The sequence below is a fragment of the Hemitrygon akajei genome, chromosome 14, assembly GCF_048418815.1.
Source record: "Hemitrygon akajei chromosome 14, sHemAka1.3, whole genome shotgun sequence".
Taxonomy (NCBI): domain Eukaryota; kingdom Metazoa; phylum Chordata; class Chondrichthyes; order Myliobatiformes; family Dasyatidae; genus Hemitrygon; species Hemitrygon akajei.
Window position 1 is genome coordinate 37,285,800 of NC_133137.1, and position 23,129 is coordinate 37,308,928.

The 23,129-nt window shown below is 46.8% G+C and overlaps 1 protein-coding gene across 1 annotated transcript in view; it reads left to right on the forward strand.

The window, feature by feature from the left end:
• Positions 1 to 23,129, forward strand: part of trpv4 (transient receptor potential cation channel, subfamily V, member 4) — a 145,786-nt gene that overhangs the window by 60,623 nt on the left and 62,034 nt on the right. The window contains exon 5 of the mRNA XM_073065860.1: positions 3,754 to 3,894. Within this exon, the coding sequence (XP_072921961.1) occupies positions 3,754 to 3,894 (141 nt within the window). The remainder of the gene's footprint in view (positions 1 to 3,753; positions 3,895 to 23,129) is intronic.

The window sequence follows — 23,129 nt, forward strand, 5'->3', positions numbered from 1 at the left end:
GAAGAGAGCATGAATTGGATGGTGGGGTCCTTGATGATGGATGCTGCTTTCTCGTGGGAGAACTCTTTGTAGATGTGCTCACCGATGGGGGAAGGATGTTCCTGTGATGGACTGGGCTGTATTCACCCTTTTTGTAAGCTTTTCCATTCTTGGGCATTGGCGTTCATCTGTTGGTGCCTCTTCATCTGTGCGGCACTGAAACATCGCTTTCTATGTGTGCTCCAGTCTCTAGTATATCTTTACCAATGACTTTATGACCCACTGAGTTTCCACTGCACTGTAATTGTGTTGGATGGGATGGATGGTGCAGGGTCCACATGCTGATTGTCTCTGCAATGTATATTCATGGGCACTGAGCCCTCTGGATAATCCAGAGTTTCATCGACTGGGAGACCTGTTTGGTCACAAGTGAGTTTAGCATTCCTACAAGGGGACTGGTGAAGAAGCTGCCATTTTACAACCTGCCTCCACCTCTTAGAAACATCTACACATCTCAAAGCTCACGTACTGCAATGGTTTGGAGGAACACTACCTGATTGTTCCATTTTTGCACTGTTTATTTCATTTGTAAATTATAGTGATTTTACCTCTTCATTTTTGGGTGTGTATTGAATTCACATCATGTAAGACAGTGACAATAAAACCGATTCTGATTCGGATGTGAAACCTGGAAGGCTGTAATCCAGGGTCCGCCTGGTCACTGTGATCATAGATGGTCCCTGTTGAACTTCTGTAGAGCCCAACTGTGGCAAATCTCAGCTTCAGATTCATTTATTTATCACAAGTACATCTAAACGGACAGTGAGATCCATTGTTGCATTAACAACCAGCCGCCATTGGCCCTGGGCCCTCACAGTCGTAGACACTGAGCCTCTAACCTCCAGTCCCTGGACTGGACTTGCAGATGTCCGGCCTCTGACTTCCATATACACCGACCTAGGGGCTTCAACCTCTGCATTCGCCAACTTCAGTCTTTGACCTTTCTGCTTCATCCTCTGGAGTCATGGATCCCTGGCCTGTCATTAAATCCTGGATCACATAACTAGCATCAGACTTTATAGAAATAAACCCTTTCTCCTTAAGAGCATTAGACTCATTCATTAACTTTAAACCAGAGGAAGAAGGCTGGGTTGGTACTGTCTCAGTGGCAGCTATTAATCCAGCTGGAGAAAACTCAAATGCCTACTGAGAAAAGGGGTACAATATCATAAAAACAAATCTCTTTAGATTTCTACCAGTGTAGAAACCCTCTTTAGCACTTTATTAGGAATCTATTTATTTTAATGTTTTACACAATCAGCAAACTTGTTTTGCAGTAGTAGAGTTTGAGTATTGTCTGTGGGATTGGCTGGATTCTCCCCTGTAGTGCTTCAGGATGGTACAGATTTGTTCAACTACAGCATGTCCATGCTTACCATGGCAACTGGAGCCAATGTGCTGTAAGGTGGACCTCTGTTTAACTACAGGTTCAAATAAGTTAGCCGCTTGGCGTTGCTTTATTTGTTTTCTGTGGACTCCTCTAAGCCGCGCGGTGACGGAAATGCCCCCACGGTGACGGAAATGCCCCCACGGTGACGGAACTGCCCCCACTCACACAGTCTCTGTGGCCGTGGGTGTGCAGCCGCGCGGTGACGGAAATGCCCCCACGGTGACGGAACTGCCCCCACTCACACAGACTCTGTGACCGTGGGTCTGCAGCCGCGCGGTGACGGAAATGCCCCCACGGTGACAGAACTGCCCCCACTCACACAGACTCTGTGACCGTGGGTCTGCAGCCGCGCGGTGACGGAAATGCCCCCACGGTGACGGAACTGCCCCCACGGTGACGGAACTGCCCCCACTCACACAGTCTCTGTGGCCGTGGGTGTGCAGCCGCGCGGTGACGGAAATGCCCCCACGGTGACGGAAATGCCCCCACTCACACAGACTCTGTGACCGTGGGTGTGCAGCCGCGCGGTGACGGAAATGCCCCCACGGTGACGGAACTGCCCCCACGGTGACGGAAATGCCCCCACTCACACAGTCTCTGTGACCGTGGGTGTGCAGCCGCGCGGTGACGGAAATGCCCCCACGGTGACGGAAATGCCCCCACTCACACAGTCTCTGTGACTGTGCAGCTGGACTAACGACAGGCAAAAAAAAGTTTATGAAACGTGAAAGATTTTCTTTGCTGTACGCCAGCTCATTGCTAATTTACTATTATTTATTTAATAAGATACAGCATGGAATAGGCCCTTTGTGCTACGCCACACAGTAACCCCGATTTAATCCTAGCCTAATCACAGGACAATTTAGAATGACCAATTAACCTACCAACCAGTACATCTTTGGACCGTGAGAAGATAGCAGACCACCCGGAAGAAACACACTCGGTCTTGGGGAGAACGTACAAATTCCCTTACAGGCAGCAGTGGCAGGCCACTGGTACTGTAAAGCATTGTGCTAATCACTACATTACCATGCAGTTATTCACTTCAAATAATAAATAAAACCAAACATATTGATTCTTCAATTTTCATTGGAAATATTCATAGCTTGCATATTGCAAAAAACATTATTTAAAGTGTTGCACAGTTTTCAGGCCATGTAAAAACTTCCTGCACAGCTGTAAAGAAAAATTAGAGGGAATGTTGATTCCAGTTCTGTGTTTGGCATTCGTGTTGCATTTACTTCTGCACACACTGTATGTGAGTGCAGCATGTAGCACAGTGCCTAGCATAACACTTTACAGCACGAGCAATCCAGGTTCAATTCCTGCCAATGTCTGTATGGGGTTTGCATGTTCTCCCCATAACTATGTGGGTTTACTCCAGCTGCTCTGCTCTGCTCTCCTCCCACATTCCACAGACGTACAGGTTATGGCTAGAAAGTTGTGAGTGCCATGTTGGTGCTGGAAGCATGTCAAAACTTGTGGGCTGCCCCCACACTCCCTGGGACTGTCAGTCACTTATGCAAATGACACATTTCACTATGTTTCAATGTACATTTGACAAATAATGCTAATTTATAATCCCACCACCTACAAATTAAAAAAAAAATCACCATTTAAAAAGCTGCTGGTTTGGTGTTCTGTTTTGCTTCTGGGTGCGGGTCTGTGTTTAGAATTAGTTATTGCATTTGTTTCCCTGCACTTCAAGGGATTCAGGCTTTTGGGTAATCCCAAAGTTTTGGAAAAATATTTTAAAAAGATAAAACTGATTTGTATCAAGATAAAAACAGGACATTATAGAGAAAAAAGATCTGGTGCTTTCCCAGCATACATGAATAAACTCTTCTCAGGCTTCCAGCCTGGTGCAGGAGTCAAGTATAACCAATGTTTTAATGACAAACTCTGCCATCTTCGGGGATGATTTCTGGGCATGTCTAGTCCAGTAGTATTTATACCCCCATCATCCAACCCTCCTGATTGGTTAGTCCTCATCCAATCAAGGTTCCACTCTCCCACCTTGTTTACAATCAAATTCTAGTTCTTACTTAGAGCGAGATCTCAGTCTTTGTTAAAATTCTTTCCCTCCAGTTTTATTTCAATGGCTTCCTTTACCAGGTGGTCCCAAAAGCACAGTAGTTTTGTGCTGTCAAAGTCAATCCTAAGGCCATTGTGAATGCTGTGTTCTGCTGCTGTTGATTTCTCCAGGATTAACCAAGGGGTCCATGGACCCCAGGTTGGGAACCCCTGCTCTAAAGAGAAATATCACAGACTTGTTCTAAATTATGGCCTGAATATGCCTTTATTGTTCCCTGCTCTTACCCTAGGCCAGACTGCACTGCACATAGCCATTGAGCGCCGGTGCAAGCACTACGTGGAACTACTGGTGGAAAAGGGAGCTGACGTCCACGCACAGGCCCGAGGCAAATTCTTCCAGCCCAGGGATGAAGGTGGATATTTCTACTTTGGTAAGATACTGCAATTCTTTTTCTTTAACTTTACAGTACCAATAGCCCAGATTCTTCCACTAACCCAATGAGTAATAGTCATAAAGCCAGAGACCATAAGAAACAGGCCCTTTGTCTCAGCAAGTCCACGCTGACCATCAGGTCAAGTCAAATCGATTGTCATTCGACTATATATATGTATACCATCAATGTTTCTCTGAACAAGGGTGCAAGGCACTGTCGTGCACATAACAACTTATGGAAGCAAGGATAAAATCTACAGATGAATTACACAAAGTGTATAAATTAAAATATTGTAAGGTATAGGACAGATTAACCGGTGACACTTCAACTGTGATGCAGCAGGGAGCTCAGAAGCCTGATGACCTGAGGGAAGAAGCTGTTTCCCATCCTGACGTTCTTGTCTTTATTCATCAGAGTCCCCTTCCTGACAGTAAAATGTCAGAGGTTGCTGGATGGATGGGTGGGATCCTTGATAATACTAAGGGGCCTGTGTACACATCACTCCTGATAAAAGTATCTGATAGATGGCTGGGAGACCCCTCTTGGGCAGCTTCACAGTCCTTCATAGGGACTTCCACTCCAATGCTCAACTGCTCCCAACACCAAATGGAGATACAACTTGAGGCGCTCTCAATGGTGCTCCTGTAAAATTGATTTAACATGGGTGGTGGGGGTGGGGTGGAAATGGAGTTTCAATTGCCTCGGTCTCCTTAGAAAGGTGAGGCACATGAACCACCCATTCACATTAATCTTCCCCACATTCTCACCTGCTCTCCCCCTTTCCAGTACTTATCCAAAGACCAGGGACAATAACAGAACTTTGGGATGTTGAAGGAAATCAGAGGACCCACATGGTCACAGGGAGAACATACAAGCTCCAGTAAGGCAACATTCATGAGAAAGAGTGAACTGGGTCCCTGGCACTGAGAAGGTGGCTCTACCAGCGGTTCCATCCAGTGCCACTGCCAAGTCCTTAACATTATATGAGGCATAGGGAGGGTAGATCCAAAGTCTTCCCCCCCCCCCCAGAACATAGCTTTAAAGCAAGAGATAAAAGATTGAAGGAAGGTATACCATATGTCACAGCTGATGAGGGACAGTTTTAACTTCCCTCACACTGAATAACGGCAAACCCAATTACAGTGAAAAGTCACACAGAATTACAGGAAAAAGATCCAACAAGGCTTTACTGGAATCCTTAGCAGGCAAGTTGCAGGCAGAGGATCCAAAAACTTCACAGGCAACGTCAAAATCCCAAAAAAACACATACACACATCAGTTAGCAGAACCCAGCAATTCCTACAAACATGCAAAGCTTCACTTACAAAAGACTATTCCAAAACCAAGCAAAGAAATAATGGACAAAGAAGTTATATCGGGCTACAAACAAGGCACGGGGGTAACAATGAACTAATAATTAGCCTAATAGGCAGGTGAGCAGGAAGGGGTTGCCCTTGTCATGTTTGCCTCCCTCTGGTGGCCAGTTTGAGGTGTGACACCATGAACGTTTTGTTCTAAAATCAGAGATTTGTATGCTCTTTAAACATGTTGACAAGGGAAGTGGTAGAAGCAGATTTGATGGGAATGTAAGAAGTATTTAGACAGAACGAGAGTGCGGTGGGTTTGAGTGATGGTGTCTTGTCACCGTCACCACTGGGCTGTAAACATGCAGGAGCAGTGTGTGGTTAAGTACCTTGCTCAAGGACACACACACTGCCTTGGCTGAGGCTCGAACTAACGACCTTCAGATCACTAGCCCAAAACCTTAACCACTCGGCCATGTGTTCTGTAGCCTGAAACCACAGGGAGGCCCAGAGAGAATGGGGTAGATCAGTGTCTGCCACACTGATTGGAGGATGCCATACACAAGGGGAGAGAAGGAATGTTGACAAAAAACAAAATGTATTTGTATGTACAAAGATAAATGTTTTGGTGGATTTAAGTTTTTCACTATCAGCTGGGAAAGGACTTAAAGGAATTTTAAATCAGATTCTTAATTCTATTTGCCTAATAGTAGAAAAGCAAACTGAAGCAAAGAAAGTCATGATGAGTCCTGAATAATGTATTTACCTCTGCCACCGTACCAAGCAGCAAATTCCAGGCAATCACCACTCTCTGAATAAAAAATTGACCCTTCCCATCCCCCCTGACTCTACCCCCTCTGACCTTCAATGCATGCCCTCTGGTATTAAACATTTCTATCCTGGGAAACAGATACTCCCTGTCTGTGCCTCTGTGCCCCTTATAATCTTGTAAACCTTTATCCGATCTCCCCTCAGCCTCCGCCGCTCCAAAGTAAACAACCCAAGTTTATCCGGCCTCTCATGATAGCACATGCCCTCTAAACCAGGCAGCATCCTGTTAAACCTCTTCTGCACCCCCACCGAAGACTCAACATCCTTTCTATAGCGGGGCGACCAGAACTGTATGCAACACTCCAGATGTGGAGTTGCAACCTCTTAACTTTTGAACTCTGTGCCAACTAATAATAGCAAGTAATCTATAAGCCTTCTTAACCACCCTATTTTGATCTATTTTCCATCTTATAAGGAATTCTCTTCCTCAAATGGCAGAGGAAGCAATCTTTAAAAATTTGTAAGCCACTGTTAACTCCATGCTTGAAAATGACAAACAAACTGCAGGCACTGGATATCTGAAGCATGAGCAGAAATGCTGGAAATACTCGACTGGTCAGGCAGTACCTGTGGAAAGAGAAACAGAGTCAACATTTCAGACTGAAGATAGATACTTGATAAGAAATCAAAGGTTACCAACCACAATCTTATTGAATGGCAGACCAGGCTTAAGAGGCTAAGAGGTCATAACCCTTGAAATTTGTATATGTGTCTGTTTCCAACAGTAAATTCATAACCATTCCATTTCTTGAACGTGCCACCTAAATTGACACTTCATTGTAGAACCAGGTGTGTATTGCATTATTGTGCTTCAAATGATCCATGAAACACAGTAGTGTAGTGCTTAGCACAAAGCTCTACAGTACGGGCGACCCGGGGTCCTTTCCCACCACTCTCTGTTAGAAGCTTGTACATTCCGGAGGAAACCCATGTGACTGCGTGGGTTTCCTCCGGGTGCTCCAATTTCCTCCCACTGTCCAAAGACTGTTGGTAGGTCAATTGATTAATACCAGTTAATTGATCATTGTAAATTGTCCCGTGATTCGGCCAGGATTAAATTGGCGGGGGGGGGGGGGGGTGTTGCTGGCTGGTGCAGCTTGAAGGGCCTATTTCATGCTGTATCTCAATAAATAAATAAATCAAAGAAAATAATCATATTGTATCTGCCTATGCTGTTGGGATGTTGCAAATACCGTGAAAGTATTCAAAAAGAGTATTTTTCTTTAGGAAAAATTCTAGCCACAACTAATGGTATGATGTAGCTCTTCATTAATCAAAATACTTCTTGATATGTAACATGCCTAAACCAATCCCATCTGCTGGACACTGCCTGCCTGTCTGTATAAATGATTCTTAAGCATTCCTATCATATCTGCTTCTACCACTTCCCTTCTCAACATGTTCCGAGTGTACACAACCTTATGTGGTTTTATAACAAAACATTCATGATATATCTTCCCTCAAACTTTTATTTTTAGCTTTAAAGCTATGTATTTGATATTTGTACTCTGGCAAAAAGATTCAGACTATCTTCCCACAAACAAGAGGAAATCTGCAGATGCTGGAAATCCAAGCAACACACACAGAATGCTGGAGGAGCTCAGCAGGCCAGACGGCAAGTGCAGTCGACATTTCCAGCTAAACCCTTCAGTATGACTGGAGAAAAAAGGCTGAGGAGTAGAGGGGAGGGGAGAGAGAACCACCAGGTGATAGGTGAACCCTGGAGGGGGAGGGATGAAGCAATGAGCAGGGAAGTTGATTGGTGAGATGAGGTGACATTGGGAAAAGGGGATGGGGGGGGGTGGTTGGGGGACATCACCGGAAGTCTGAGAAATCGATGTTCATGCCATCAGGTTGGAGGCTACCCAGACAGAATATAAGGTGTTATTCCTCCAACCTAAGTGTGGCCTCATCACAACAGTGGAGGAGGCCATGGATGGACATATCCGAATAGGAATGGGAATTGGAATTGGAATTAAAATGGGTGGCTATTTATGCTCGGCGAATCGGTCTCCCAGTCTACATCGGGTCTCACTGATATACAGGAGGCCACACCAGGAGCGCCAAACGCCGCAAATGACCCCAACAGACTCACAGGTGAAGTGTCGCCTCACCTGGAAGGATTGTTTTAGGGACAGCTCATCCACCGATGTCTATTACAAACCCATGGACTCTCACAGCTACCTGGACTATACCTTGTCCCACCCTACTACTTGTAAAAACTCCATCCCCTTCTCTCAATTCCTCCGTCTCCACTGCATCTGCTCTCAGGATGAGGCTTTTCATTCTAGAAGAAAGGCAATGTCCTCCTTTTTCAAAGAAAGGGGCTTCCTTTCCTCCACCATCAACGCTGCTCTCAACCGCATCTCTCCCATTTCATGCAAGTCTGTTCTTACCACATTCTCCCACCATCCTACCAGGGATAGGGTTCCTCTTGTTCTCACCTACCACCCCACCAGCCTCTGTGTCCAGCACATAATGCTCCATAACTTCCATCATCTCCAACGGGATCCCATCACCATACACATCTTTCCCTTCCCTCCGCTTCCTGCTTTCTGCAGGGATCGTTCCTATGTGACTTCCTTGTCCATTTGCCCCTCCTCATTGATCTCTCTCCTGACACTTATCCTTGAAAGTGGAACAAGTGCTACACCTGCCCCTGCATCTTCTTCCTCAGTACCATCCAGGGCCCTAAACGGTCCTTCCAGGTGAGATGACACTTCATCCGTGAATCATTTACTGTGCTCGGTGCTCCCTGTGTGGCCTCCTGTACATCAGTGAGACCCGATGTAGATTGGGAGACCGCTTTGTTGAGCACCTATGCTCCATCCACCAGAACAAGCAGCTTCTCCCAGTAGCCACCCATTTTAATTCCTCTTCCCATTCCCATTCCAATTTGGCCATCCATGGCTTCCTCCACTGTCATGATGAGGTCATACTTAGGTCAGAGGAACAACACCATTCATTCCGTTTGGGCAGCCTCCAACCTGAATGAATGAGCATCGATTTCTCAAACATCCAGTAATGCCCCCTAACCAGCCCCCCCCCCCCATTTCCCATCCCCTTGTCCCTCTCTCACCTCATCTCACCAATCAACTTCCCAGCTCATTGCTTCATCCCTCTCCCTCCAGGTTTCACCTATCTCCTGGTGGTTCTCTCTCCCCTACCCCCACCTTTTAAACCTACTGCTCAGCTTTTTTCCTCCAGTCTTGCTGAAGGGTTTCAGCCCGAATCGTCGACTGTACTTTTTTCCATCGATGCTGCCTGGCCTGCTGAGTTCCTCCAGCATCTTGTGTGTGTTACTCCTACTATCTTCCTTACCTCTGCCTCACATAACTGTAAAAACTTCATTCTGGTCGCCTACACTCCAGAGAAAACAGTCCAAATTTGTCCAAAGTCTACTTGCAGTTATTGTAATACTCACTATCTAGGCAACATTCCCTCTCCAACATCTCCATATCCTTCCTCTAATGCAGAGGTTCCCGACCTTTTTTTATGCCATGGACTCCCATCATTAACCAAAGCGTCTGGGGACCCCAGGTTGGAAACCAATGCTCTAATGCATGTCCAAAACTGCACAAAGTACCCCAACTGTGGCCCAACCAAAGTTCATACAGTTGCAACTTTTGCCCTCAAAATCTATTCATAGTCCATTCTCAGTCATTACGGATAAAGACCAAAAGACCATCAAATATAAAATCAGAATTAGGCCATTTGGCCCCTCGAGTCTGCTCCACAATTTCATCATGGCTGACCCATTTTCCCTCTCAGCCCCAATCTCCTGCCTTCTCCCCGTATCCCTTCATGGCATGACCAATCAAGAATCTATCAATCTCTGCCTTAAATACACATCAAGACTTGGCCTTCACAGTTGCCTGTGGCAAAGAATTCCACTGATTCACCACTCTCTGGCTAAAAGGATGCTCCTCTATTCTGAGGCTGTGTCCTCTGGTCTTAGACTCTCCCACCATAAGAAACATCCTCTCCACATCTACTCTATCAAGGCCTTTCACCATTCGTTAGGTTTCAATTGGGGCACCCCTCAGTGAATACAGGCCCAGAGCCATCAGACACTCTTCCTATGATAAGCTATTCAATCTTGCTATCATTTTCATGAATTTCCTTTGAACTCTCTCCAGTTTCAGCACATCCTTTCTAAGGAACCCAAAACTGTTCACAATACTCCACATGAGGCCTCACCAGTGCTTTATAAAGTCTCAACATTATATCCTTGCTTTTATATTTTAGTTCTCTTGAAACAAATGCTAACATTGCATTTGCCTGCCTCAACACAGACTCAACCTGCAAATTAACCTTTAGGGAATCCTGCACAAGAACTCTCAAGTCTCTTTGTGCCTCAGTTTTTTGAACTTTCTCTTCACTTAGAGAAAAGTCTACCCTTTCATTTCTTCTATGGAAGTGCATGACCATACACTTCCCAACACTGTATTCCATCTGCCACTTCTTTGCCCATTCTCCTAATTTGCCCTTCTGTAGTCTCTCTACTCCCTCAAAACTACCTGCTGCTCTACCTGTCTTTGTATTGTCTGCAAACCTTGCAACAAAGCCATCAATTCCATCGTCCAAGTCATTGACATATAATGTAAAAAGAATCTGTTCCAACATAGTTCCCTGTGGAACAACACTAGTCACCGGCTGCCAACCAGAAGAAGCTCCATCTATTCCCACTCTTTGCCTCCTGCCAATCAGCTGCTGCTTTATCCTTGCTAGTATCATGGGGCCCTCTCTACTTAAGTTATCACATTCAGGGAGCTGTGGTCTTATGTCCCAACATCCCTTTGTAAATCAATTTTTCTAAGGGTCTGCCAATTAGTCTACACTTTCCTCTTATATTTGACCTCCCAAAGTGCAATCCTTACTCATACAGATTAAAGTCCGTCTCATTTCCCTGTCGATATTTCCAGATGATCAATATCCCAACAAATCCTTTGACAACCTTCATCACTATCAACAAGTCCACCAATTTTTGTGCTGTCTGCAAGCCTAGCTACCTTTTGTCCAAATCATTTATTTATATAGTTCCTGTGGAACATTACTGGTCACAGATCTGCAGTCAGAATAACACCACTCCACCACTACCCCCAGCCTTCAGTGGTCAGGCCAGTTTTAAAATCTACACCACCAAGTCTCCATGAAACGCAAGTGCTTTAATCTTTCTGATCTGCTTGTCTGGATAGATTAGTCAAATGGCATATTGAAACCCATGTGGCCAACATCCACTGCCCTGCCTTCATCAATCATCTTCATCACCTCCTCAATAAAACTTCATCAATGTTGCAAGCTAAGATCTCCCTGCACAAAGCCCCATAGACAATGTCGCTAAGAAATCTTCTCTGATCCAGATATGAATAGAATCGATCCCTGAGAATATTCTCCAGTAAATTTCTCTACTACTGATGTAAGGCTCACTGGCTTGTGATTCCCTGGTTTGTCTCTACTGTTGTTCTGAAACCATGGGGTGGTACGGTAGACTAGTGGTTAGCACAATGCTTTACAGTACAGGTGACCGGGGTTCAATTCCCGCCACTGCCTATAAGGAATTTTTACATTCCCCCGTGACTACATGGGTTTCCTCCGGGTGCTCTGGTTTTCTCCCACAGTCCAAAAAAATATTGGTTGGTAGGTCAATTAGGCGTTGTAAATTGTCCTGTAATTAGGCTAGGATTAAATTGGGGGTTGCTGGGTGGCACTGATTGAAGAACTGGAAGTTCTATTCTGTACTGTATCTCAAAAATAAATCAATAAACAAACCCAAAAAACAAACTAAGGAACTATATTGTCTGTTCTTTAATCCTCTGAGACTTCACCCCTGCTGTTCATGAGGATACAAAGTTCTTCTTTCTTAATAACCTGGGATAGTTCCCATCAGACCCACGGACAATAAACTGGGATAGTTCACATCAGGCCCATGGACAATAAACTGGGATAGTTCCCATCAGACCCATGGACAATAAACTGGGATAGTTCCCTTCAGGCCCACGGACAATAAACTGGGATAGTTCCCATCAGGCCCAAGGGACTCAAACTGGGATAGTTCCCATCAGGCCCACGGACAATAAACTGGGATAGTTCCCATCAGGCTCACGGATAATAAACTGGGATAGTTCCCATCAGGCCCAAGGGACTCAAACTGGGATAGTTCCCATCAGACCCAAAGATAATAAACTGGGATAGTTCCCATCAGGCCCACGGACAATAAACTGGGATAGTTCCCATCAGTCCCAAGGGACTCAAACTGGGATAGTTCCCATCAGTCCCAAGGATAATAATCTGGGATAGTTCCCATCAGGCCCACGGACAATAAACTGGGATAGTTCCCATCAGGCCCACGGATAATAAACTGGGATAGTTCCCATCAGGCCCAAGGGACTCAAACTGGGATAGTTCCCATCAGACCCAAGGATAATAAACTGGGATAGTTCCCATCAGGCCCACGGACAATAAACTGGGATAGTTCCCATCAGTCCCAAGGGACTCAAACTGGGATAGTTCCCATCAGACCCAAGGATAATAAACTGGGATAGTTCCCATCAGGCCCAAGGAATTCAAACTGGGATAGTTCCCATCAGGCCCACGGACAATAAACTGGGATAGTTCCCATCAGGCCCAAGGGACTCAAACTGGGATAGTTCCCATCAGACCCAAGGATAATAAACTGGGATAGTTCCCATCAGACCCACGGACAATAAACTGGGATAGTTCCCATCAGGCCCACGGACAATAAACTGGGATAGTTCCCATCAGTCCCAAGGGACTCAAACTGGGATAGTTCCCATCAGACCCAAGGATAATAAACTGGGATAGTTCCAATCAGGCCCAAGGAATTCAAACTGGGATAGTTCCCATCAGGCCCACGGACAATAAACTGGGATAGTTCCCATCAGGCCCAAGGGACTCAAACTGGGATAGTTCCCATCAGGCCCAAGGGACTCAAACTGGAATAGTTCCCATCAGATCCACAGACAGACAATAAACTGGGATAGTTCCCATCAGGCCCACGGACAATAAACTGGAATAGTTCCCATCAGACCCACGGACAATAAACTGGGATAGTTCCCATCAGACCCAAAAACAATAAACAGGGATAGTTCCCATCAGGCCCATGGACAATAAACTGGGATAGTTCCCATCAGACCCACGGAACTCAAACTGGGATAGTTCCCATCAGACCCAAGGAACTCAAACTGGGATAGTTCCCATCAGACCCAAAGACAATAAACTGGGATAGTTCCCATCAGGCCCACGGACAATAAACTGGGATAGTTCCCATCAGGCACAAGGGACTCAAACTGGGATAGTTCCCATCAGACCCAAAGACAATAAACTGGGATAGTTCCCATCAGGCCCACGGACAATAAACTGGGATAGTTCCCATCAGGCCCAAGGGACTCAAACTGGGATAGTTCCCATCAGACCCAAAGACAATAAACTGGGATAGTTCCCATCAGGCCCAAGGGACTCAAACTGGGATAGTTCCCATCAGACCCAAAGACAATAAACTGGGATAGTTCCCATCAGGCCCAAGGAACTCAAACAGGGATAGTTCCCATCAGATCCACAGACAGACAATAAACTGGGATAGTTCCCATCAGGCCCAAGGAACTCAAACTGGGATAGTTCCCATCAGATCCACAGACAGACAATAAACTGGGATAGTTCCCATCAGGCCCACGGACAATAAACTGGGATAGTTCCCATCAGACCCACGGACAATAAACTGGGATAGTTCCCATCAGACCCAAAGACAATAAACTGGGATAGTTCCCATCAGGCCCATGGACAATAAACTGGGATAGTTCCCATCAGACCCACGGACAATAAACTGGGATAGTTCCCATCAGGCCCAAGGGACTCAAACTGGGATAGTTCCCATCAGACCCAAAGACAATAAACTGGGATAGTTCCCATCAGGCCCAAGGGACTCAAACTGGGATAGTTCCCATCAGACCCACGGACAATAAACTGGGATAGTTCCCAACAGGCCCATGGACAATAAACTGGGATATTTCCCATCAGACCTACGGACAATAAACTGGGATAGTTCCCATCAGGCCCACGGACAATAAACTGGGATAGTTCCCATCAGGCCCAAGGAACTCAAAATGGGATAGTTCCCATCAGACCCACGGACAATAAACTGGGATAGTTCCCATCAGGCCCACGGACAATAAACTGGGATAGTTCCCATCAGGCCCAAGTTACTCAAACTGGGATAGTTCCCATCAGACCCAAGGGACTCAAACTGGGATAGTTCCCATCAGGCCCACGGACAATAAACTGGGATAGTTCCCATCAGGCCCAAGGGACTCAAACTGGGATAGTTCCCATCAGACCCAAGGATAATAAACTTTGATAGTTCTCATCAGGCCCACGGACAATAAACTGGGATAGTTCCCATCAGGTCCAAGGGACTCAAACTGGGATAGTTCCCATCAGACACAAGGATAATAAACTGGGATAGTTCCCATCAAGCCCACGGACAATAAACTGGGTTAGTTCCCATCAGACCCACCGACAATAAACTGGGATAGTTCCCATCAGGCCCAAGGGATTCAAACTGGGATAGTTCTCATCAGACCCAAGGATAATAAATTGGGATAGTTCCCATCAGGCCCAAGGAATTCAAACTGGGATAGTTCCCATCAGGCCCACGGACAATAAACTGGGATAGTTCCCATCAGGCCCAAGGGACTCAAACTGGGATAGTTCCCATCAGACCCAAGGATAATAAACTGGGATAGTTCCCATCAGACCCACGGACAATAAACTGGGATAGTTCCCATCAGGCCCACGGACAATAAACTGGGATAGTTCCCATCAGTCCCAAGGGACTCAAACTGGGATAGTTCCCATCAGACCCAAGGATAATAAACTGGGATAGTTCCAATCAGGCCCAAGGAATTCAAACTGGGATAGTTCCCATCAGGCCCACGGACAATAAACTGGGATAGTTCCCATCAGGCCCAAGGGACTCAAACTGGGATAGTTCCCATCAGGCCCAAGGGACTCAAACTGGAATAGTTCCCATCAGATCCACAGACAGACAATAAACTGGGATAGTTCCCATCAGGCCCACGGACAATAAACTGGAATAGTTCCCATCAGACCCACGGACAATAAACTGGGATAGTTCCCATCAGACCCAAAAACAATAAACAGGGATAGTTCCCATCAGGCCCATGGACAATAAACTGGGATAGTTCCCATCAGACCCACGGAACTCAAACTGGGATAGTTCCCATCAGACCCAAGGAACTCAAACTGGGATAGTTCCCATCAGACCCAAAGACAATAAACTGGGATAGTTCCCATCAGGCCCATGGACAATAAACTGGGATAGTTCCCATCAGGCACAAGGGACTCAAACTGGGATAGTTCCCATCAGACCCAAAGACAATAAACTGGGATAGTTCCCATCAGGCCCACGGACAATAAACTGGGATAGTTCCCATCAGGCCCAAGGGACTCAAACTGGGATAGTTCCCATCAGACCCAAAGACAATAAACTGGGATAGTTCCCATCAGGCCCAAGGGACTCAAACTGGGATAGTTCCCATCAGACCCAAAGACAATAAACTGGGATAGTTCCCATCAGGCCCAAGGAACTCAAACAGGGATAGTTCCCATCAGATCCACAGACAGACAATAAACTGGGATAGTTCCCATCAGGCCCACGGACAATAAACTGGGATAGTTCCCATCAGACCCACGGACAATAAACTGGGATAGTTCCCATCAGACCCAAAGACAATAAACTGGGATAGTTCCCATCAGGCCCATGGACAATAAACTGGGATAGTTCCCATCAGACCCACGGACAATAAACTGGGATAGTTCCCATCAGGCCCAAGGGACTCAAACTGGGATAGTTCCCATCAGACCCAAAGACAATAAACTGGGATAGTTCCCATCAGGCCCAAGGGACTCAAACTGGGATAGTTCCCATCAGACCCACGGACAATAAACTGGGATAGTTCCCAACAGGCCCATGGACAATAAACTGGGATATTTCCCATCAGACCTACGGACAATAAACTGGGATAGTTCCCATCAGGCCCACGGACAATAAACTGGGATAGTTCCCATCAGGCCCAAGGAACTCAAAATGGGATAGTTCCCATCAGACCCACGGACAATAAACTGGGATAGTTCCCATCAGGCCCACGGACAATAAACTGGGATAGTTCCCATCAGGCCCAAGTTACTCAAACTGGGATAGTTCCCATCAGACCCAAGGGACTCAAACTGGGATAGTTCCCATCAGGCCCACGGACAATAAACTGGGATAGTTCCCATCAGGCCCAAGGGACTCAAACTGGGATAGTTCCCATCAGACCCAAGGATAATAAACTTTGATAGTTCTCATCAGGCCCACGGACAATAAACTGGGATAGTTCCCATCAGGTCCAAGGGACTCAAACTGGGATAGTTCCCATCAGACCCAAGGATAATAAACTGGGATAGTTCCCATCAAGCCCACGGACAATAAACTGGGTTAGTTCCCATCAGACCCACCGACAATAAACTGGGATAGTTCCCATCAGGCCCAAGGGATTCAAACTGGGATAGTTCTCATCAGACCCAAGGATAATAAATTGGGATAGTTCCCATCAGGCCCACAGACAATAAACTGGGATAGTTCCCATCAGACCCAAGGATAATAAACTGGGATAGTTCCCATCAGGCCCAAGGAATTCAAACTGGGATAGTTCCCATCAGACCCACGGACAATAAACTGGGATAGTTCCCATCAGGCCCACGGACAATAAACTGGAATAGTTCCCATCAGACCCACGGACAATAAACTGGGATAGTTCCCATCAGACCCAAGGAACTCAAACTGGGATAGTTCCCATCAGACCCAAAGACAATAAACTGGGATAGTTCCCATCAGGCCCACGGACAATAAACTGGGATATTTCCCATCAGGCCCAAGGGACTCAAACTGGGATAGTTCCCATCAGACCCAAAGACAATAAACTGGGATAGTTCCCATCAGGCCCAAGGGACTCAAACTGGGATAGTTCCCATCAGACCCAAAGACAATAAACTGGGATAGTTCCCATCAGGCCCAAGGAACTCAAACAGGGATAGTTCCCATCAGATCCACAGACAGACAATAAACTGGGATAGTTCCCATCAGGCCCAAGGAACTCAAACAGGGATAGTTCCCATCAGATCCACAGACAGACAATAAACTGGGATAGTTCCCATCAGGCCCACGGACAATAAACTGGGATAGTTCCCATCAGACCCAAAGACAATAAACTGGGATAGTTCCCATCAGGCCCATGGACAATAAACTGGGATAGTTCCCATCAGACCCACGGACAATAAACTGGGATAGTTCCCATCAGGCCCAAGGGACTCAAACTGGGATAGTTCCCATCAGACCCAAAGACAATAAACTGGGATAGTTCCCATCAGGCCCAAGGGACTCAAACTGGGATAGTTCCCATCAGACCCACGGACAATAAACTGGGATAGTTCCCAACTGGCCCACGGACAATAAACTGGGATAGTTCCCATCAGACCTACGGACAATAAACTGGGATAGTTCCCATCAGGCCGAAGGAACTCAAACTGGGATAGTTCCCATCAGACCCACGGACAATAAACTGGGATAGTTCCCATCAGGCCCAAGTTACTCAAACTGGGATAGTTCCCATCAGACCCAAGGGTCTCAAACAGGGATAGTTCCCATCAGGCCCACGGACAATAAACAGGGATAGTTCCCATCAGGCCCAAGGAACTCAAACTGGGATAGTTCCCATCAGACCCACGGACAATAAACTGGGATAGTTCCCATCAGGCCCACGGACAATAAACTGGGATAGTTCCCATCAGGCCCACGGATAATAAACTGGGATAGTTCCCATCAGGCCCACGGACAATAAACTGGGATAGTTCCCATCAGGCCCAAGGGACTCAAACTGGGATAGTTCCCATCAGGCCCACGGACAATAAACTGGGATAGTTCCCATCAGGCCCATGGATAATAAACTGGGATAGTTCCCATCAGGCCCAAGGGACTCAAACTGGGATAGTTCCCATCAGACCCAAGGATAATAAACTGGGATAGTTCCCATCAGGCCCACGGACAATAAACTGGGATAGTTCCCATCAGTCCCAAGGGACTCAAACTGGGATAGTTCCCATCAGACCCAAGGATAATAAACTGGGATAGTTCCCATCAGGCCCAAGGAATTCAAACTGGGATAGTTCCCATCAGGCCCACGGACAATAAACTGGGATAGTTCCCATCAGGCCCAAGGGACTCAAACTGGGATAGTTCCCATCAGACCCAAGGATAATAAACTGGGATAGTTCCCATCAGGCCCACGGACAATAAACTGGGATAGTTCCCTTCAGGTCCAAGGGACTCAAACTGGGATAGTTCCCATCAGACCCAAGGATAATAAACTGGGATAGTTCCCATCAGGCCCACGGACAATAAACTGGGATAGTTCCCATCAGGCCCACAGACAATAAACTGGGATAGTTCCCATCAGACCCAAGGATAATAAACTGGGATAGTTCCCATCAGGCCCACGGACAATAAACTGGGATAGTTCCCATCAGGCCCAAGGAACTCAAACTGGGATAATTCCCATCAGACCCACGGACAATAAACTGGGATAGTTCCCATCAGGCCCAAGGAACTCAAACTGGGATAGTTCCCATCAGACCCACGGACAATAAACTGGGATAGTTCCCATCAGGCTCAAGTTTCTCAAACTGGGATAGTTCCCATCAGACCCAAGGGACTCAAACTGGGATAGTTCCCATCAGGCCCAAGGGACTCAAACTGGGATAGTTCCCATCAGACCCAAAGACAATAAACTGGGATAGTTCCCATCAGGCCCAAGGGACTCAAACTGGGATAGTTCCCATCAGACCCACGGACAATAAACTGGGATAGTTCCCAACAGGCCCATGGACAATAAACTGGGATATTTCCCATCAGACCTACGGACAATAAACTGGGATAGTTCCCATCAGGCCCACGGACAATAAACTGGGATAGTTCCCATCAGGCCCAAGGAACTCAAAATGGGATAGTTCCCATCAGACCCACGGACAATAAACTGGGATAGTTCCCATCAGGCCCACGGACAATAAACTGGGATAGTTCCCATCAGGCCCAAGTTACTCAAACTGGGATAGTTCCCATCAGACCCAAGGGACTCAAACTGGGATAGTTCCCATCAGGCCCACGGACAATAAACTGGGATAGTTCCCATCAGGCCCAAGGGACTCAAACTGGGATAGTTCCCATCAGACCCAAGGATAATAAACTTTGATAGTTCTCATCAGGCCCACGGACAATAAACTGGGATAGTTCCCATCAGGTCCAAGGGACTCAAACTGGGATAGTTCCCATCAGACCCAAGGATAATAAACTGGGATAGTTCCCATCAAGCCCACGGACAATAAACTGGGTTAGTTCCCATCAGACCCACCGACAATAAACTGGGATAGTTCCCATCAGGCCCAAGGGATTCAAACTGGGATAGTTCTCATCAGACCCAAGGATAATAAATTGGGATAGTTCCCATCAGGCCCACAGACAATAAACTGGGATAGTTCCCATCAGACCCAAGGATAATAAACTGGGATAGTTCCCATCAGGCCCAAGGAATTCAAACTGGGATAGTTCCCATCAGACCCACGGACAATAAACTGGGATAGTTCCCATCAGGCCCACGGACAATAAACTGGAATAGTTCCCATCAGACCCACGGACAATAAACTGGGATAGTTCCCATCAGACCCAAGGAACTCAAACTGGGATAGTTCCCATCAGACCCAAAGACAATAAACTGGGATAGTTCCCATCAGGCCCACGGACAATAAACTGGGATATTTCCCATCAGGCCCAAGGGACTCAAACTGGGATAGTTCCCATCAGACCCAAAGACAATAAACTGGGATAGTTCCCATCAGGCCCAAGGGACTCAAACTGGGATAGTTCCCATCAGACCCAAAGACAATAAACTGGGATAGTTCCCATCAGGCCCAAGGAACTCAAACAGGGATAGTTCCCATCAGATCCACAGACAGACAATAAACTGGGATAGTTCCCATCAGGCCCAAGGAACTCAAACAGGGATAGTTCCCATCAGATCCACAGACAGACAATAAACTGGGATAGTTCCCATCAGGCCCACGGACAATAAACTGGGATAGTTCCCATCAGACCCAAAGACAATAAACTGGGATAGTTCCCATCAGGCCCATGGACAATAAACTGGGATAGTTCCCATCAGACCCACGGACAATAAACTGGGATAGTTCCCATCAGGCCCAAGGGACTCAAACTGGGATAGTTCCCATCAGACCCAAAGACAATAAACTGGGATAGTTCCCATCAGGCCCAAGGGACTCAAACTGGGATAGTTCCCATCAGACCCACGGACAATAAACTGGGATAGTTCCCAACTGGCCCACGGACAATAAACTGGGATAGTTCCCATCAGACCTACGGACAATAAACTGGGATAGTTCCCATCAGGCCGAAGGAACTCAAACTGGGATAGTTCCCATCAGACCCACGGACAATAAACTGGGATAGTTCCCATCAGGCCCAAGTTACTCAAACTGGGATAGTTCCCATCAGACCCAAGGGTCTCAAACAGGGATAGTTCCCATCAGGCCCACGGACAATAAACAGGGATAGTTCCCATCAGGCCCAAGGAACTCAAACTGGGATAGTTCCCATCAGACCCACGGACAATAAACTGGGATAGTTCCCATCAGGCCCACGGACAATAAACTGGGATAGTTCCCATCAGGCCCACGGATAATAAACTGGGATAGTTCCCATCAGGCCCACGGACAATAAACTGGGATAGTTCCCATCAGGCCCAAGGGACTCAAACTGGGATAGTTCCCATCAGGCCCACGGACAATAAACTGGGATAGTTCCCATCAGGCCCATGGATAATAAACTGGGATAGTTCCCATCAGGCCCAAGGGACTCAAACTGGGATAGTTCCCATCAGACCCAAGGATAATAAACTGGGATAGTTCCCATCAGGCCCACGGACAATAAACTGGGATAGTTCCCATCAGTCCCAAGGGACTCAAACTGGGATAGTTCCCATCAGACCCAAGGATAATAAACTGGGATAGTTCCCATCAGGCCCAAGGAATTCAAACTGGGATAGTTCCCATCAGGCCCACGGACAATAAACTGGGATAGTTCCCATCAGGCCCAAGGGACTCAAACTGGGATAGTTCCCATCAGACCCAAGGATAATAAACTGGGATAGTTCCCATCAGGCCCACGGACAATAAACTGGGATAGTTCCCTTCAGGTCCAAGGGACTCAAACTGGGATAGTTCCCATCAGACCCAAGGATAATAAACTGGGATAGTTCCCATCAGGCCCACGGACAATAAACTGGGATAGTTCCCATCAGGCCCACAGACAATAAACTGGGATAGTTCCCATCAGACCCAAGGATAATAAACTGGGATAGTTCCCATCAGGCCCACGGACAATAAACTGGGATAGTTCCCATCAGGCCCAAGGAACTCAAACTGGGATAATTCCCATCAGACCCACGGACAATAAACTGGGATAGTTCCCATCAGGCCCAAGGAACTCAAACTGGGATAGTTCCCATCAGACCCACGGACAATAAACTGGGATAGTTCCCATCAGGCTCAAGTTTCTCAAACTGGGATAGTTCCCATCAGACCCAAGGGACTCAAACTGGGATAGTTCCCATCAGGCACAAGGGACTCAAACTGGGATAGTTCCCATCAGGCCCACGGACAATAAACAGGGATAGTTCCCATCAGGCCCAAGGAACTCAAACTGGGATAGTTCCCATCAGGCCCACGGACAATAAACTGGGATAGTTCCCATCAGGCCCACGGATAATAAACTGGGATAGTTCCCATCCGGCCCAAGGGACTCAAACTGGGATAGTTCCCATCAGACCCAAGGATAATAAACTGGGATAGTTCCCATCAGGCCCACGGACAATAAACTGGGATAGTTCCCATCAGTCCCAAGGGACTCAAACTGGGATAGTTCCCATCAGACCCAAGGATAATAAACTGGGATAGTTCCCATCAGGCCCAAGGAATTCAAACTGGGATAGATCCCATCAGGCCCACGGACAATAAACTGGGATAGTTCCCATCAGGCCCACGGATAATAAACTGGGATAGTTCCCATCAGGCCCAAGGGACTCAAACTGGGATAGTTCCCATCAGACCCAAGGATAATAAACTGGGATAGTTCCCATCAGGCCCACGGACAATAAACTGGGATAGTTCCCTTCAGGCCCAAGGGACTCAAACTGGGATAGTTCCCATCAGACCCAAGGATAATAAACTGGGATAGTTCCCATCAAGCCCACGGACAATAAACTGGGATAGTTCCCATCAGACCCACGGTCAATAAACTGGGATAGTTCCCATCAGGCCCAAGGGACTCAAACTGGGATAGTTCCCATCAGACCCAAGGATAATAAATTGGGATAGTTCCCATCAGGCCCACGGACAATAAACTGGGATAGATCCCATCAGTCCCAAGGGACTCAAACTGGGATAGTTCCCATCAGGCCGATGGTCAATAAACTGGGATAGTTCCCATCAGGCCCACAGACAATAAACTGGGATAGTTCCCATCAGACCCAAGGATAATAAACTGGGATAGTTCCCATCAGGCCCACGGACAATAAACAGGGATAGTTCCCATCAGACCCAAGGACAATAAACTGGGATAGTTCCTATCAGGCCCATGGAACTCAAACAGGGATTGTTCCCATCAGATCCACAGACAGACAATAAACTGGGATAGTTCTCATCAGGCCCACGGACAATAAACTGGGATAATTCCCATCAGGCCCAAGGGACTCAAACTGGGATAGTTCCCATCTGACCTACGGACAATAAACTGGGATAGTTCCCATCAGGCCCAAGAGACTCAATACTCTTCAAGAGCTCAACATTATCCTCCCTGATATCAACAGGTCCTCAAATATCAGTATGATCAGTCCTCCTTGATATTGTTGACCCTCATGTCCTTCGCCATGGTGAAGACTGATGCAAAGGAAA